This window comes from Pelodiscus sinensis, chromosome 16 (assembly GCF_049634645.1).
Source record: "Pelodiscus sinensis isolate JC-2024 chromosome 16, ASM4963464v1, whole genome shotgun sequence".
Lineage (NCBI taxonomy): Eukaryota > Metazoa > Chordata > Testudines > Trionychidae > Pelodiscus > Pelodiscus sinensis.
The window spans coordinates 23,849,873-23,868,135 of record NC_134726.1 but is presented as its reverse complement, the minus strand read 5'-3'; the positions used below and the strand labels follow the sequence as shown (position 1 = coordinate 23,868,135).

Here is an 18,263-nt window from a genome sequence, read left to right as displayed (position 1 = left end):
GTCAGTTTCAGCAGCGGCTAACTTGGGGACGCCTGGGGCAGAGCAGCTTGGGTGCTGCTGGGTTGGTCCAGTAGCGCGGCCGCTCCTCGGCGCTACTGGACCAACCCAGCAGCACCCCAGCTGCTCTGCCCCAGACGTCCTGATTCAGCCACTGCTGAAACTGATCAGCAGTGGCTGAATCAGGAATCCTGGGGCAGAGTAGCTGGGGTGCTGCCGGGTTGGTCCAGTAGCGCCAAGAAGCGGTGCTGCGGGACCAACCGGCAGCGCCCCACCTGCTCTACCACAGGCCCCGGGCTTTGCTCCACATCTCCCTGGTCTGCTGAGGGGGGCACTAGCTGCGTCCCCCCCCAGCAGAGCAGAGAGACGGGGAGCAAAGCGGCGCAGGACCCGGGGCCGGACCCGCGGCGCTTCCAGCTGATCTGGAAGCGGCCGCGGGTCCGGCCCCGGGTCCTGCGCCGCTTTGCTCCCCGTCTCCCTGGTCTGCTGGCTCCCGCAGCAGACCAGGGAGACGGGGCGCAGCTTTTCTCGCCCCGGAGGAGGCGGGCGGCGGGACCAGGCGTCCCGCCGCTCCAGTCCTCCGGGGCGAGAAAATCCCCGTTTGTATCTGCGGATCCGACTTAAGTCGGATCCGCGTAACTCGAGGACTGCCTGTACTCTCAACCTCTGCAGCCAAGGCATTCTGGTCTAGTAACATCTGTGGTCCTGCCAGACCAGAGTGTCCCACACAAGAGAGGTTCAACCTATAGTTGTTGTTGCCTGCGCTGAGTTTTCTTTGTTATAATATGACTTCTTTTTTTTTTATTATTATCAGAATGTTATGGAACAGTTCAATCCTGGGCTAAGGAATTTAGTAAACCTGGGGAAAAATTATGAAAAAGCGGTTAATGGTAAGTCTTTGTCATTTTTAAATTATACATTTAATAACTGGTTTTATTACATTTATGTTTTAAGATATTAGCTACATATAAGTCTATGTTCAATTTTGCATGTAAAATAATCATTTATGTTTTTAGGTTTTGTATTTTTCTTTGTCAGTGAAAATAAGATTTTGGCTGCAGCATTTTTACCACTGTGCTACAGCATGAAAAATAAAGTGAAACTGACAAATCAGTTTTTATTTTCCAACCTTAATGGAAATGTAAAAACAATATTAAACTTAAAAAATAAGTATGTTTTAATATCTTAAGCCTCTTTAGAAATGCATGGAAAAACAACCTTTCCCTGCCAATTCTTTCTCACATAAGTATTCTTTACTCAAGCAAATAGCCCCATGACTTCATTGATTACATGAGTAAGATTTGCTGGATTGGACAGGATTTAAAATAAATTAATTTGACAATGTTACTTTTAAAATCTAGTTAAAATTGAAATAAATGATTCATTGTCCACAGACCCAAACATTTTTTCATGTGACATATACCCATTGACTTCAGAGGAAGTTATTTGTATACTAATTGGTTTACAAGGGTGGGCTCTTGACCTTCAGTATTTGTGTAGACCCCCTTGTGGTTTGCTCCACTTCCTTTATGTGGCACTAGAGAACAATTTGACACCATATTAGTGAGGTGTGGACCCCCTAAATAATATGACCTGATTCAAGATGCTGAAGGTGTCTATTGCATGCTCTTCCCCTTTGTCAGAGTGCTAGACTTCATGAACATATGAAGTTAATGAATTTATCTTCAATCAAAGAGCCTCTGGGATATCTCTCCACTCTCAAACTCCAGTTCCTATTTTGCAAAAACAGTAAATTACAACATGGAGACTAGTACAAAGAAATTTGACTTATCACAGAAATGTTTTGTAGATTCAGTTAACCAATGTTTTATAACAGTTGTGCAGTTAATAGCATGAAGGCGGTACCATATTATAGAACAACAATATTTAACCATTTTGAAAAGGTTTTCATACTTGCTATTTTGATTGTGTGTATTGCTCTCTAAGGGTACATCTACACAGCAGCGTTATTTTGGAATAACGTAATTCGAGAATAACTTTGTGATCCTCTACACAGCAATCTTGTTATTTCGAAATAAATTTGAAATAATGGGCAGCTTATTCCAGTTTCTGTAAACCTCATTCCACGAGCAATAACGCCTAGTTCAAAATAACTCCAGCCTCCCTGTCTACACACAGTGTTCTGAAATAGCTATAGTGGCTATAGAATAGTGGCTGGAGTTATTTCAAAATAAGGGGCCTCCAGGAAATCCCACAGGTGCCCTACTGGCTGCTCTGTGGACACTCATCACAACTCTATAGTTCCCCTTCCCCTACAGCCCTTAAAACTGCAGACAGAAGTGAAAGGGCTTGTGGCAGGAAGCAGGACTTGACAGCCCTGAGCCACCCAGCAGCTGCCACTGCTTAGCATTTGGACAAAATGAGCAACTCTGTTGCTCCCACCAAGCCTTCCACTGCTTCCAGTAGTCAGCCAGCTCCCAGGACTCTGCCAGGTGACATAAGAGGCACACTCCTGCCTGGTCTGGTGCGGAGATCCTGGCCCTCATTGAGGTCTGGGGTGAGGTGGCAAACCTCCAGGATCTCTGCACCAGATGCAAGAATGCAGATATCTGAGGCCACATGGCCAAAAGCCTGGGCATGAAGGGCCACATCCATACCCAGGAGCAGGTGTGGATGAAGGTAAAGGAGCTCTGCCAGGCCTATGCGAAGGCCAAGGAGCACAGGTCCCACTCTGGGGCTGACCCCCACACCTGCCCCTACTGCTCTGTTTTGCACCACATCCTAGGGGGCAGGTCAATCCCCCGTGGTAGTAAACTTAGGGTTGGAGATGCCTGCCGTCATCCTCCCCGGGGCAGAGGCCTGGAGAAGAAGGGAAAAGAGGAGGAGCTGGACGAGGCCAGCATCACTACCATGTTCACCATAGAGACAATATTCCACACCCTGAATGTCTCCCAGGAGACTGGAGGAGGATATCCAGCTGTAGCAAGAGACCTGGCGGGAGATGCGATAGCTGGGCCACGCCATCTGCATGGCTGTACAAGCACTCATCACCAGAGCTCCTGCTTCTGCTGCCACTCCTGTCACTCATACTTCTCCTCCTGTCCCTCGCACTTCTCCTCCTAACCTTCCCCCCCTCCACCCTGTGGTTGCCGAGGTCCCCACATCTGAGGCGGTGGGACCACCAGAGCTGAGCACCACTCCCAGCTTCAGCCCTGAGCCTCTCTCCTTCTCTCTCAGATGTTCTTTCCCCAATCCCTCCCCAGTTACTTCTACCCCAAATCAAAAAAGTTTATATTTTCCAAAACAAAAAGTGTGGTTTATCGTCTCTGCAGGGGAGGAATGGAAGGAGTGAAGGGAGGGGTATGAGAGGAAAGGCATAGAGGGGCAATGTACAGGCCCTAGTGGGGAGGCCCAGGGAAGTGTGCCAGGGAAGTGGGGTGGGGCCTTGGGGCAAGAACAGCAGGGTGGGGGGGGATCACAGGTCTGGGTGCCAACCCCACTTTTTGGGCTCTTCTGTGATTCCTGGCTAGGAGAGCCAGGCCCATCCCGGAGTAGTGCCCAGCCAAGGCAAGGGACAGCACATGTTAAGGACCCGGAGTAAAGTGATGGCTTGTCTGGCGGGGAAGCGAGAACTTTGTAATTTGTGAACTCTGCCCGCAAGTGCTTAGAGTTGAGGCGTGGGAGCCCTCATCCCCATATGCCCCCTTCCCCAATTTGCCAGTTACCTGGTATCTGGCACCCGGTTCCCTGCACACTGACTGTCAGCCACTCACCTGCCTGTCAGTGGACCATCCCACTCGATTTCATATGGACACAAAGTGCTGTCAAGCAACTGACCCCACCATCCGCCTGCTGGAGTGGTAGCAAGCCCACGTGACCAAGGCAAGGCTAATCTTTGCCAGCCCTCACTCCGCCCATTAGTAGCGCTCAGAGGGCTTTCCCAAAGGCCAGCATTGTCCCCATTTTACAGCTGGAGAAACTGAGGCACAGAGGGGGCCATGACATGCCTGAGGTCACACACCAGGCCGGACTAGAAGCTCAATTTCCAGTGGTTCAGGGGCTGTCTACATGGGTAGCGAAGACATGACTGCAGCACAGGCCCGCATAACCCGGCTCACTGTAATCTAGCTAATGTAGGGAACAACTGTGGGGTGGGGATGGGGGGGGGCTTCAGCTATCATATTGAAGGGGGGGGCGGGTGTGAAGGCAGGCGGGGGTGTCTCCTTGCAGCAGCTGTAGATACTTCTGTGTATTAATCATTCTCTCATTGAAGTTTTTAGCTTTGTATTGAGTCCTTTTACATGAAAACTTTGTATTACGTCTTGGTAGAATAGTCCTTAAAACAAGTAAGGTAGAGACTATCCCTGTAGCGTGAATGAGATGGGAATGGATAAGATGGAAGGCGAGTACCTCTGGACAGTTACAAAGGTTGGAGAGGGGATGGAAGCCAGATCCAAGACCTGTGGGCCCAGTGAAACGAGACTGGACCTGTGGATGCCTTGAGGGTCAGCAGCAAGGGCCTGCTTTGGGAAGCCCCCTCTTCGAAGGTGAATGTGACAGCAGTGATAGAGCCTCCTTCCCCCCCTCTCCCCAGAAGCAGGCACCACGGACACTAACTGCAGATGCATGGAATGGTTCTCTCAGATCTTGCACATGCATAAGATGATAGATCTGCAGGAGGGGGGACCAGTGGCATAGTGAGGGGGGAGGAGGGCAGTTGCCCCCGGGTGCCGTGCTATGGAAGCACCAATTTAGTCCCCCTCCACTGCCCTGTCGTCCCTCAGCTTGCCTGCTCCTTCTCCGCCCGCCACCATTGTCTTGAGCCTCCCTGCCTCTCTGCCCCCAGCCTTATCCTCCTCCATCTCCACCAGCAGGTTAGCGCATGCAGGGCCTGGCCCCAAACTGGAGGGGGTTGGGGAAGATGTGGTACAAGCTCTTCCCCCTCCTCCCCCCAGGTTTGGGGCCCCGCCACATGGCAGCAGCTTGGGTGGGTGCCAATTTTTCCTTTGCCCCCGGATACATAACACCCTCACTACACCTCTTCCTAGCTGACTCAAACTTAGTCCTCAGGGTAGCTTTGTTCACCTGAAAAGCCATAAATGAAGCAGGGGTCAAGAAAATTGACTCAGACCCAGACTGTGAAGAATACTGATCAACTCCATCAAGAGTTAGAAAGTAATGGACATGAGCCACCAAAAAGTTGAGTTGCAGTATAGGGGCGTGAGACCAGGAATCTTGTAACTTCTTCAGTGCTTAGTTCAAGGACACCTAGTCAAAGTAAGTACCACTTGATGTACTGTGGGATAGGAAAGGACTTAACTTTTAGTTTAGGATTGCCATCTCTCCAGGACTGTTCTGGAATTAAAGAATAATATTTAATTAATAAGTCATTATGTCACATCATAAGATGAAACATCCAGGAATACAGCCAACGAAAACTAGCAACCCTACTTTTGTCAATAGAACTATAATTGGCTGGCTGGCTGACTTCCCTATGTCTTCTCTCTGGTGTTCACAACAAGAGTATTCTGAAGTAAAAGAAGATGGTCTGCTTGAATTGTACCTGGGGAATGCAAACTTACTACAGCAATCAAAATTTAAAAAAATAAAAGCATGAAGACTTTTTCTCCTTCAAGAAGATATAGGGAATCAGATTTCCATGTTGCAATTTACTTCTACATGTGTAAGCTGCTGTTTACTGCTACCCATTCCCCAGTTTGAATCTTGCTGTTTCAGTGTTCAATCCAGCAAAATTGTCCCATCATCTAAATAAAATGCATGTGTAAACATAGAAATCGTTAACAGGAAATAAAAATTGAAACTACTGTGACTTAATATATTATGATTGTTTCCTGAAAAACCCTGAACTCAATTATTGAATACTGTCTGGATACAACATAAAAGTATTTAAAAAACTATCTTAAATCAAGACAGTTAAAACGTTGTCATGTCTTTTTTAGAAAACAGTTTTTTTGTATGTTAGCTCAGTCCTTGTTCTTAAAGCAATAAAAGTTTTCCAGCTTCTTCTTTTGAAATTTCTAAAATACCTGTTGCCTAACAAGTGTAATTACGTAAAATGTGCAGGATACAATTTGTTCTGGAGCTGTGCATTTACTGATCAAGAAAAGTTTAGAAATGGTATTTGACAGAATTTATTAAATATCAAGAACAGCCCTTCAGTTGAATTGAAATAGTTTGAGTCCACCTTTACCACACAATAGTTACTATAAGCTTGGAAGAATTTATAGTTTATGCTCACTTTCAAGTTGCTGTTACATCTTGATATGCTTTGTCTTGGGAGTCTATATTTCCCACAGCAAGTTGTGTATGAAAGTAGTTTTCAAAGATCTTGCCCTGTTTAGCTTAGCAAGTGAAGGCTAAGAGAGGATAGGATTGCTCTTTATAATGGGGCCAAAAATCAGGGTAGAAAAAGAGCTAAGTAAGCTAAAGGAAAATGATAGCACAAGAACATGTAAGAACAAGGTATGTAATAGAGCATTCAATGAACTGATAACCAAAGGCTTATAGATTAATGCTATAGACTACACGCATTTCCCTCCGTTCTCCCTCTGGCCAGTACATTTTTTAGCAGCCAGGGCATTCTCAGTCCTGACTCATACTGGTCTGGGACCCACCCCCACTGCGGCTCTGCATTTAGAGTGTATTAGGATCCTGGCGGGCAGACAGCTTGGCTCAGTTCCAGCTCACACCAGGTCTGGGAGTTCAGACCCCACCCAAGACAGGGGCTGCTGCCACTCTATGCTGTTGCCTCTTTATCAGGGTTAGTAGCACAGGGCGACAGGCAGCCAGTGTGCATGGAGAGCTGGTTTTTAAACTGGCTATGCTTACAGACCGGCTCCCACCTGGCACCCCATGCTGCTGCCTCTGATACAGAGACAGCAGCACAAAGAGTGCTGCTCATGAGTGCAGTTGGAGTGCACTGGTTGTTGGGCCTGCCCCCAGGGACTATAGAATAGTCGACTAACCAATAAGAATTCATGAGGTTATTTGACTATTCAAATAACCGATATTTAACATCCCTACTAAGAACCAGCCATGAATACATTTAGATTGGAAATTGGAAGAAAGTTTTTAACTATCAGAGAAGTGAGGTTCTGGAACAGGCTTCTAAGGGTGCATCTACACAGCAGGGCTTAACTCACAATAAGATACACAAATTGAGCTACGTTATTTGCATAGCTTATTTCGAAATGAACATCTACACAGCACTTATTTCGAAATAGAACACACTTCCTTCGACTTTCCTATAACCTTCATTGTACAAGGAGTAAGGGGTCGGAGTAAAAAGTTCTCCAGCTTGATAGTATTTCAGCTTTATTTTGAAATAACTGCCTGCTGTGTAGACACAGGCTAAGTTATTTCAGAATAATGCTAGTTAGTTCGAAATAATATTGCTGTGTAGATGTACTCTAATAGCACTAGTGGAGCAAACAAACTGATTAATTTTAAGATAAAGCACAGTAAGTTTGTGAACAGGATCATATGATGGAATTGCCTGCAGTAGCAGAGGACGGAACTTAGTAGGGCCTCCTGGATCATCATCATTCTTATTTGTGATGTTAAAATGCATTTATTTGTTTAAACATGTAACTGCTGAAATTTTCAGAGGTTACACATGGAGGGGAGGAGAGGTGCACTGGCTTCTGTTTCCTTTCTCCTCCCTGCCCCACTCTGCTATCTTTGCAGTGCAGATATCAGGCAAGAGTTGGTATGCATGGGGAGCTGGCTTTTAAGCTAGCTCCCTGTGCATGCTAGCTTCCTGTCACATCAACTCCTGCCATCCCCTTTCCCCCCACGCTGCTGCCTCTGTGGGAGACAGCAGTGTGGGGGTGGGGCAGGTGGCTCCGTGAGAGCCGGCTCACCATGCGCATCTGCTCTCACCTCTCCCCATCCCTCTGCTGCCTCTGAATCAGAGGCAGCAGCAAGGGGGAGGGGCTGCGTGTAACCGTGAGGGTTAACTGATGAGCCCAAGCACATCGGTTAACCATGTATTTGGATACATGTTCATATCCCTAATTCCTATGTAGGAGAATTTACATATGAAACTAGAGCAAAGTAAGACATAAAGCCATCATAACATCTAGAATCAATAATGAGATAACGTTAACTAACACTAGTTATACGGAGCACGTTATGCCAGTACTTCGGCAGCTGCACTGGCTTCCGGTATGTTTCTGGGCACAATTTAAGGTTTTAGTTATGACCTATAAAGCCTTAAATGAGTTGGGTCCAGGGTATCTGAAGGACCATCTTCTCCCATATGAACCTGCCTGGGGATTGAGGTCAGCTGGGGAGGCTTTGCTTCGTGTTCCCCCACTTGTGGAGATAAGATTAACATCTATGCGAAACTGGGCATTCTCAGCTTTTGCTCCCAGGCTGTGGAATTCTCTTCCTCGGGATATTTGCATGGTGCCAACACTAGCGTTGTTTTGGCATCAGGCTAAAGCCACCCTTTTTACTCGTACTTTTATTAATGTTTGAGTCTGTATGTGTGTGTTCCTCCTCTCTATATGTTTTTAGCTGGTTATGTCCCTCTGAGGTCTCATATTTTAAATTTTTATATATATTTGTATTTTTTTTGTTTGTTCTTGTAAGCTGCCTTGCATATTTTAAATAGAAAGGCGGGGTAAACATATTTAAATAAATAATGACATAAATGTTCAAACAAGCTGTCACTCAACACACATTCCTCCAGATTTGTAGTCTTTCCTGTTTTTAAAAGGGAACTAATTAGCAACTACTAGGCAACCTGTATGATATGAGTTGGTAGTCATACAGATAGAGTAAAACATACAGGTTTAGCAGACTATTGTGACAGTTTGCACCCTTATGTTCATCCTTTCTACGAGACTATGATAAATTTTGTACAAAAAAGTATACTTTGTGAGGTATCATTTGAAAACTCTGTCTACTGAATGTAATTGCCCTGGTAAAATGTGTGTGACAATGTGTATGTAAAGTTATACGATTCAACCACTCTACTGATGTGGTTGAGACATGTTCCAAATCTAGAAAAGCAGGCACAAAAAAGGCAAACTGAACCCTTGGCATAATCAGCATAACCAAATGGAACATCAGTATAACCAAATGGACTTGCACCTGGTTAAGTGGACACTCTTGGCAGGAAGAAAGTGTGAAAAAGAAATTTATATCTGAACTGTGGAACAGCTGGGAGTTCCCATCTCTTCCTTATGCTGTCTGCTGAGATTCCTCTCCAGTTAGGGTTCAAAGAGGTGGAAAAGATATAAACATTAGGAACAGAGGCCCCAAATCACCTCTCTCCTCCCTTTCTGTCTGCCCACAACATCCATGCTGCCTGAAGGACAAGGAAAGGAGCATGCAACTGGGGAAGGGTCCTGGCTGGAAAGCATCCAGCAATGGCGAAATTTAAGCAGGTAGGGGGCAGCAGCCATGCACTCCAGGACACGGCTTGCTTTTCATCCTGTGCCCTGGACGCTTACTGAGTGAGAGGAAAGTACTTGCATTCCGTGCATGCCTCTCGCACCTGGCCCTGGTGGAGGAGCTCAACAGCCAGGTGCAAGAGGCATGCATGGAATGCAAGTACTTTCCCCTCACTCCCTTAGCAGCTGGGGCACAGAATGAAAAGCAAGTCATGTCCTAGAACTCACAGCTGCTGCCCCCCCTACCTACCTGAAATTCTGCCCTTGGCATCTGGCCAGTAAAACTGCAGAAGAACATGTGGTGAGACTTTTGTTTTTAATTAATTTTGCTTATTAAGTTAAGTATTTGTATTTTACTTTGTTTCTTCATAATATATGCCTCATTTCTTATAATCACTTAGAATCTTTCTGTTGTTCATAAGCTTGTTTTCTCTAAATCAGTCTGTATTTGAAGTGAAATAGAAGTGAAGTGAAGGGAAACTTCATTTGAAATAACAGGATTTGTGCATAACATTTTATATAAGCTTGTATTGTTCAGAAGGCAAAACCTGGGCAGCACAAGATGCACATTTCTGGGGCAAAGTCTGGGACTGCAAATTTGCTGGTGTCACTCTGCAGTATAATTCAAGGGTAGTTGGCTGAAGCAGTCTTGCAGTGTATCTACAGCTAATTTACATGCTGGAGGCTGTGTGTATAAAGGCCAGGAGTGGTTGCTCTCACAGTAAAGCAGCATAAAAGGCATCACAGGTTGGAGAACTGAAGGAACACAGCCGTCCGAGGGTGTGTCTACACTGCACCATTATTTCGAGATAACTAGCATTATTTCAAAACAACAATGCGAGCATCTACATAGCCATTCCATTATTTCAAAATAATTTTGAAATAATGGCAGCTTATTCTGAAATCTGTAAACCTCATTCTACAAGGAATAACGCCTATTCCGAAATAGCTATTTTGAAATAAGGTATGTGTAGATGCTCCACTGCTGCTATTTCAAAATAGGCCTTCACTAGGGTCATTTTAAGTTATTCCTCTCCAGTGTCTCCTGGGGATCTAAACTGAGAGAGCACATCTACATTAGGGAAGCCTGCTTCAACTAATTTTGAGGCTTCCCTGCAGTGTAGATATGCTATTTCGAAATAAGCTACAGTAATTACTCATTTAACACGTGCCCGCTTAGCATGTTTTCGCAATAGCACAATTTTTTTTTTTTAGGGAACGTTTTTTAAATAACACGACCGTCCCTGAAATAACACGAAAATAATCAAGTGGCGGACTGCTTCATGCAGTGGTATAAGTTGGTGAAAACCGTGATAACTGCGCTCCTCCACTCACTGACATGTTTATCTTTGTATTTTAACAAACCGCAGCAACTTTTGTTGCTAGAGATCTTGTGTTGTTAGATAACTAATGTTGATGTTTGACTGAGCACCAACAAAAAATTGACTTTGCCACCATCACCTGAAATGCAACTCCCACCTTTTCCATGATTGTTAATGGGAAAATTGACCCCGCATAGCACGTTTTCACTTAGCACGAACATTTTCAGAAATACATCTATAGTGTTAAATGAGGAATTACTGTATTTTGGAATAACTATTCCGGAATAGCTTATTTCAAAATAGCCGTGCAGTGTAGACCTATCCCTACAGTTCAGCATGTACCCTAGGGAATATCAAAACGACACTCATCATTAATAATGGTAGCCAATGCTGTTGGAAGTTAAGGGTACCATTCATGGTGGATGTGTTCCTGGCACCACCATGAATGGCAAAATTCACAAATATTGGGACCTGTGGCTTTCTGCCCCTGCATCAGTGAGTTCTCCTGGCAGACCAGGACAGAAGACCCCCCAAAATACGTGGAATCACGAATAGCGATTCCTTGAATCACAAGGGTCTCGTATAGTCTGTATAACAGTGGACTTTCCATGAAAATCCTACTTAGAGAACTATTTGATTAAAGTCCTTTGAGTACAAATTACAGAAGAGTATCTGATGGTGTATTTTATTATTTATCTATTAAAAATGTGCAATTATATCTATGGAACCTCCTCAAATGAATCAAATGTTTAGGATGGATGAGCTTGGTTCAGCTACCCTTGATGAATACATCATTATCTAGATGCCTCAGACATACTAACTAGCAGTGAAATGGTAAACATTTTACGCTGGTGGTTTGTAATTCGTGTTCACTTACTATAGGCAATTATATAGCTCTCTTGTGGCATTGATTTAAATTATATGAAATTAGTTCTTTTAAGAAGAGTGCCTTGCTTTTACAGTCATCTGTTTTTGTGAATCAACATATTGATCTTGCTAGTCTGTCACAGCGATGTAGGTCCCTGAAATAATTCACATAACTTTGTTTAAGGTAAATGTGTTTTATTCTCTCTTCGTAAATACCAACTCTGGGTAGCCAGGCTTTGTTATAGGGCAGTTCTTGAGGGTAAGATGAGACGTAATACTTCCTCGCACCTGGTCACTCTTGTGATGCCACTTCATGGGGATCACTGGCTGTTGGAAACCCATATCAGTTTTTCTCTAATACTTGGGCACTCAGAGGATTGCAGCTTTCTTGAACATTTCCCTAAATCAAGCTTCTACAACTGAGCTACACTCATCTAGGGCAGTGGTGTGCAACCCGTGGGGGGATCACAGTGCTTGGATCCGTCCGGCTGCTTTTCCTGGCTACTTGGCTCGACGTCTGACACACATGTGGCGGGGGTGGGGAGAGTGGCAGGAGAGTGGCCGTGGCCTGATAATTAAAGGGGCTGCTTCCTTTTTTTAATTTAATTTTATTTTTTGCTCCACCAAATTCAGTGGCCCCCGTGGGGGTTGTGAATGGAAAAACGGTTGCGCACCACTGATCTAGGGCCTTCTGTAGCCATGGAAGAAGTGTTCCAATTAGACTAGTTTGTGTCATCTTCAGAAATATTGCACCGTAATATTATAAATTGTCATTAAGAAAACTATTATTGGCCACTGTGTTTACGGATCATTTACTTTATGTTGATCTTTTGTTTCCCTATGAATGTTATGTATTTACAGCTAATACAGTTTGAACGTTTTTCTGATAGTGATGGTTGAGTTTTTCCGTTGAATCTCACAAGTGATGCTTGAATTTATGTAACTGCTCTTCACTTAAGTGATTAAAAGGACTTTTCCCTCCTTTTTATTATAATTTTTGAAGTCTTTCTAAAACATTGAGAAGTTATGGAAAGATGTTTTCAATTTATCTCCTTCCATTCTTTCTCTCACTTTTGTTTTTTAGATTTATGTAGACCTGGAAAGGCCAAAAATAGTTACGTATTGGGAATACTGTGAATTTGCCACGCTCACCTTTTAGCCATGCATAGCCCATTGAAGTAGAACAGTAACACAAGTACAATCTATGTCATATGACATGGCATATGACATCCATCTGACGAAGTGGGACTTTGCCCACAAAAGCTTATGTTCCAACACTTTGGTTAGTCTATAAGGTGCCACAGGACTCCTCGCCACTTTTGCAGATTCAGATTAACACAGCTACCCCTCTGATACTCAATCTATGGCAGTGTTTCTCAACTAGTGGTACAAGTACCCTTAGGGTACTGGAGAGAAGTCTGGGGGGTACATCAATACAACTGAAATTTGGAGAAAACTGCGCTTTATTGTTTTTGTACTTTTTACACCCAAAAATGTCATCGCTTGCCCAGCTACAATTAAGTTATTTAAACAAATGTGTTGCAATGGTAGAAAAAAATGTTGTGCATCTGAAAACTGTAGTTACTGGGGGTACTTATATTATTTTTTTAAAGGAGTACTTTATAAAAAAAAAAGTTGAGAAACACTGGTCTATGGCAATCTTTAGACTAAATATTGTCTCTAACCACGCTTTAGTATATTGTAAACTTTTCCTGCATATTTATCTTAGAGTACACATAACAAGAGATTTTCATTATTGAACTTATTTTAATAATCTTCTACTTTGTGTTAAGTATGCCAGAATTAAAGACTCAAGGGGGTTTTCCATGATCCTACTATGGAAGAGTATTATATAAAAATAGGGGGTGAGGGAGTACCACTTTTCTTACACCATACTAAACTCACTTCTACAAGAGTGTTTCAAACTGTGGTCCACAGAGAACTTGCTGATCCCAAGTTGCTAGTTCTTATTTCTACCTGCTAAAAAAAAAATACACCCAAACATTAAATGACATCTAAAAGTAGTGTGTGTGTACTGGAGATGGCTTCTCTCGGATCTTTCATCCCCACTCACAACTTCATTTTGTACTTTAAAAACTCTGAACCTAGAATACCCCATGCCTTCTCTCATGCAGTTTCAAGTGTTATAACTTTTGACCTCTAAAACTACCTCCCCATTAGCAGTTGCAAGGAAGAAGTTAAAGTTGTCTTTACTCTCTTGGTATCTGCCATGATATTTTCAAACGTCTCTCTTTCCTAGCATGACGTTCTAGAGCCCCATTACTGATTTTAAAAATAAATTTCCCGTGTAGTAACATGCTTTTTTATTTACTAAGTGATGAGGCCCATCACCTGCAATACACCATACACATAAGATTTATAATCCATTTCAATTCAAGCTGAATAATCCAGTCAATGATGTATAATTTTTCCATAATAGGAGGTAAAGGAATCTGAAGTAAAACAGAAAGGAGATGTGTTTTTGGTTGTTTTTAAACTACACACAACTATATGCTTTTTGGGAATTCTATACTCTATTAATAGATGTAATTTACTAATATTGAGGTGTGATCCCTTCTCTGTTAAAGTTGGAATCTTTCCATAGATCCCAACAGGCACAGGACAGGGTTCAGAGAATACTCTGGAATAATTCCTAAAAGTTAGAGAAGCAAGTTTGTGCACCTTATATGAACTCCATGCAGGAATTTTGAAATGTCATCCACCCTTCCTGGAGACATAATGCTGGGAGAGAGATGGTAATTCATAATGTACTCAATTGTTAAGTGCAACACAAGCTGAGTACTCTTATTGTTTTCCCTATAGCTATGATACTGGCTGGAAGAGCATATTTTGATGGTGTTGCAAAGATTGGAGAAATAGCAACCGTATCTCCTGTTTCTAAAGAATTGGGTAAGTAAATCTGTAAATCACATTTCATTAAATTATAGTTTAGGATACTTTTCCTTGGCAGCTGGGGACTCACTGAACTAATTAGATTTTAACAAATAAGGACAGTGAGTCACTGCACGGAGTTGCTGGGTGAGGCAACTTGTAGAAGCCATTTACTGAAGGGGTAAGTTAGGGTGACTGCTCTTCCTAGGATCCTTCTACTGTTAATTTACCCCTCCCAGAAATTTATTCAAAAAATACTTCTGATGATCAAAATGTGTCTTTGGAATGCACTAGATTGTACTAAGTGTCATGTATTTTAGGTACTACGTGAAATGGGCATTTCACCTCAGTTTTCACATACTCCACTTTCACAAGCTGGACACTTTGTTGCTATATTCAGTATAGCTATTTGCATGAAGTGCAGTTAATTTTTTTTTTTTCAAATTTATATTCCCTCCCTCCTTGGATATGATGAGTTTAAACAGGAAAACAAATAACTTCTGTAGTTCTTCACCTGTTTTTTGCAGGCATCGATGCTTCTGAAAGAGTTGACCTCAGGCTAACTGGGAATACTTTTGTAGGAGCCTCTCCTTGCCTCTTAGTTTTATTACATCAGAGAGCTAAACAAATCCCAGCAGTGTACAGTAAAATATGATGCATGAATTCCCTATGAGGCAATCGATCATGCCCCACCCGCAAAAAATTGTTTTATACTGGCTGCAGTGTTCCTCCCATGGCTGCTTCTGAGCTACGTGATTCTGTTATCTGCAGGAAGAACTACAAAAAATGTTCAGAAACAGGAAGAAATGAATCAGGGATGGTAGACAAAGATTGCCAGTAAGGAAAACTTTAAAAAGTGAAGGAAATCAAGAATGTTCACTTATTTTATAAATGAAATCAGGACTAGCTAAAAAGTTGAAGCCACAGTGCATTACTCTTATTGTATGTAAAGGGGACTACATAAATTTGAGACTTGTATTTAATTTTTAGATGTGTGCTGTTCTTTAGATAACATGCTAAAGTACTAAGACCTTAAGTTTTATACTCCAAATTTAAGGTGATGTTTTTATAAATGCAGTCTAGTTCCTCCTGGTCTTATGCACCTATAGTTATGCATACAATTCTTCAGTTTGTAGTATTTATTTGCTACAATGCTATGTAGCATTTTTAATCTCATTTTAGATATGAACCATGGACTTCAGATAATAGAACATTGGGGTGGGTGTGTTACACATGATACATTAAGACCATCAAATCTTGTTCCTCTGAGCACCATGTGAAAATTAAACTCTTCTCTAAGCTTTCTTCCATAATCTTTAGCTATTAAGAGTATTCTTTTTTAAGTTCAGCCTATTAAAGTGACACAAAACATCAGGAAATATTTAAATCTGTGGTTGTATATTTACTTTTACAATGTTGTAAGTTTCATAAGTTTCTCTGCCATTTGAGATAAGTTTCCAGACACACTATCAGTGTTCTCATTCTGCTAGCAATGAAGTCATAATATTAATTTGACAAGGACATCACCATGAATATTTCCATGACAACTGCTTGTTCCGAGCAAAGGATTATGACTAATAAATTCATAATTAAGCCAAAAAAGGCAGGTTGTAAGAGAGAAGCACTTTGATACCTACAATATACTTTTAAAAATACAGAAAATACACACAATAGATTCTCTGCTTTAAAGTATACTGTAATAAGAGTTTCCTCTAAAGTTCTGTATATAAAAGACAAACAGACAACTGATAACTCTTGTGATTCTGCTTGTTAGTACAATGATCCAAGTGGTGAGTGAACTGGGTTTTTTTGAGGGGGTGGGGAAGAGAGTGTTGTTTTTGTTGCAGAAGATGGCAAGAATTAAGCTGTTAAGAAGTGAATATTGGTTTCTTTGTGCTCGATCGTATATTTTACTGACTTATTCTGAATCCGCTGTTGGGTGACTTCACATTCTATATTCAAATTGAGGGAGTGGTAGAAGAGCAAACAGTAAAAAGCAAATAGTTCATGATATAATCATTTTCTTCATTTGCTTTGTAAGTTATTTACAGGAAGTCTAGTTATTGTGGCTTTGTACTATTGCACAGAAACTACAAGAATTTTAAAATGCTATTAATTATGTAAAATGCATACAAAGATAGTAGCTAATCAAATCTAGTTATGCCTTTGCTAACTTTGTTCCTGTAAAAGAACTAATTAGAAGGTACAAAGTGGTCATCTTTATAGAATTTCAAGTAGAATTTTCTCTTTAAAAAAAAAAAAAAAATCACTCCTAGATAGTCTACAGGTAAATACAAAATTTGTTGTTGATCTTTTCTTTAGTGGAGGAGAAGCTTCAGAAGATCTGAGTTTTAAGTGCTCCTTATTGATGTTGAACTTATGTTAATCATTTCACTAATAGCCTATTTCCCCTGAGTAATTATATGCAACTTATGGATTTTAAATAAGATTTTTGAAGTGCGTTCTAACTTTCACTGATTCAAACACCGAACACTTTATACTGAGTCTGTTGGAATACAACATCTTTATTTTCATTGATAAGATATTCTTCTTGGTTTTTTTCCAGTTTGACTTCTGATAAAAGTGCATGTTGTAGAAATACAAAAGATCAGAACATTGGAACAAATACTAATACTACTTAGAAGTCTGAAACAAAAAAAGTTCACATTTTTGAAAAGCCCTGGAAACAGCGCTCAAGCCTTTCAGATACAAAAGTAGTGTACTTATTAAAATGCTTAAATGGCTTTTAAATGTAACTCAATTAATTAATTCAAATATGAAGATGTGAATAATAAGTAGAATCAAACATTTAAAAGTGAGATCAAATTTTGCTGTCAGGTACCCTTGTATAAAAAAATTCTGTGCAATGCCACAGATTTTAGTAGTTACTCTGAGCTTACACTGATGTATTACAAAGAAGTAGTGGGCCTCTTGTGAGCTTCCTTGAAGATTTGCCAATACATGTCAAACCTCTCTAGTCCAGCATACAGGTGGCCCCCAACTTGTGACTAAGTCGCCTGAGTTCTGACCCCTCGCACTTACAGCCATTTTTGTAAGTGCAGAAGGGACTGAAAACCCCCAACTTAAGTCCTCGGCCTGCATTTACCATGGCCCACAGCACCTATTGTCAATGAGGGTTCAAGTTATGATGCCCCCGACTTGCAATGCTTCTCCAGGAACCAGTCGAGTTGCAAGTCGGGGGCCTCCTGTACTCTGGTCTGGCCACAACATCCGCGGTCCAACATGATTTTAGTTAGCCAGATATCCACTTCTCATGGGGGTGGCCAAATTTCTCATGGTCCCATAAAGTTTGTTTACAGCCACTGGTCCTGGCTTTCAGTGTTCTGTGCTGTTATTTAGCTCTAATTTTCCCCTAAATGTCTTCTAAGAGCCTAGTATGCAATGGAAATATTGGTAATGCTGCTAGACAATATTTTACTTCCCATGGTTTGGCAAATTCTCTGGTTCGGCACAAGTCAGGTCCTGAGGGTGCTAGACTAGAGAGAATCAACCTGTACACTCTATTCTTGACCTACACGATCTCTACCATAGAACTTTTGTTGTCTTCCATAGGCAAGGAAAGCCAGTTGTGATTAATTGTGTTGTGGTCTAGTAATATGCATGAGTATGAGAAAAACTGAATTTTTGTTTATGATTAAAGGAGAACTGGCATGTTTAATCAAATAAAACAAAAAAAAGCAAAAGGCAACCTGCAAAGGTAAAGGAAAAAATTCCAGTAACTTTATCTGCATGTTCTGTCTGCAACCAAATGTCAGCCTGAGAGGTATTCAGCCCATTTTAC

The 18,263-nt window shown here is 41.9% G+C and overlaps 1 protein-coding gene across 1 annotated transcript in view; it reads left to right on the top strand.

Annotated features, from left to right (window-relative positions):
* BAIAP2L1 (BAR/IMD domain containing adaptor protein 2 like 1) overlaps positions 1-18,263 on the top strand; it is a 91,641-nt gene that overhangs the window by 12,715 nt on the left and 60,663 nt on the right. The window contains exons 2-3 of the mRNA XM_014580815.3: positions 812-887; positions 14,393-14,479. Of these exons, the coding sequence (XP_014436301.1) occupies positions 812-887; positions 14,393-14,479 (163 nt within the window). The remainder of the gene's footprint in view (positions 1-811; positions 888-14,392; positions 14,480-18,263) is intronic.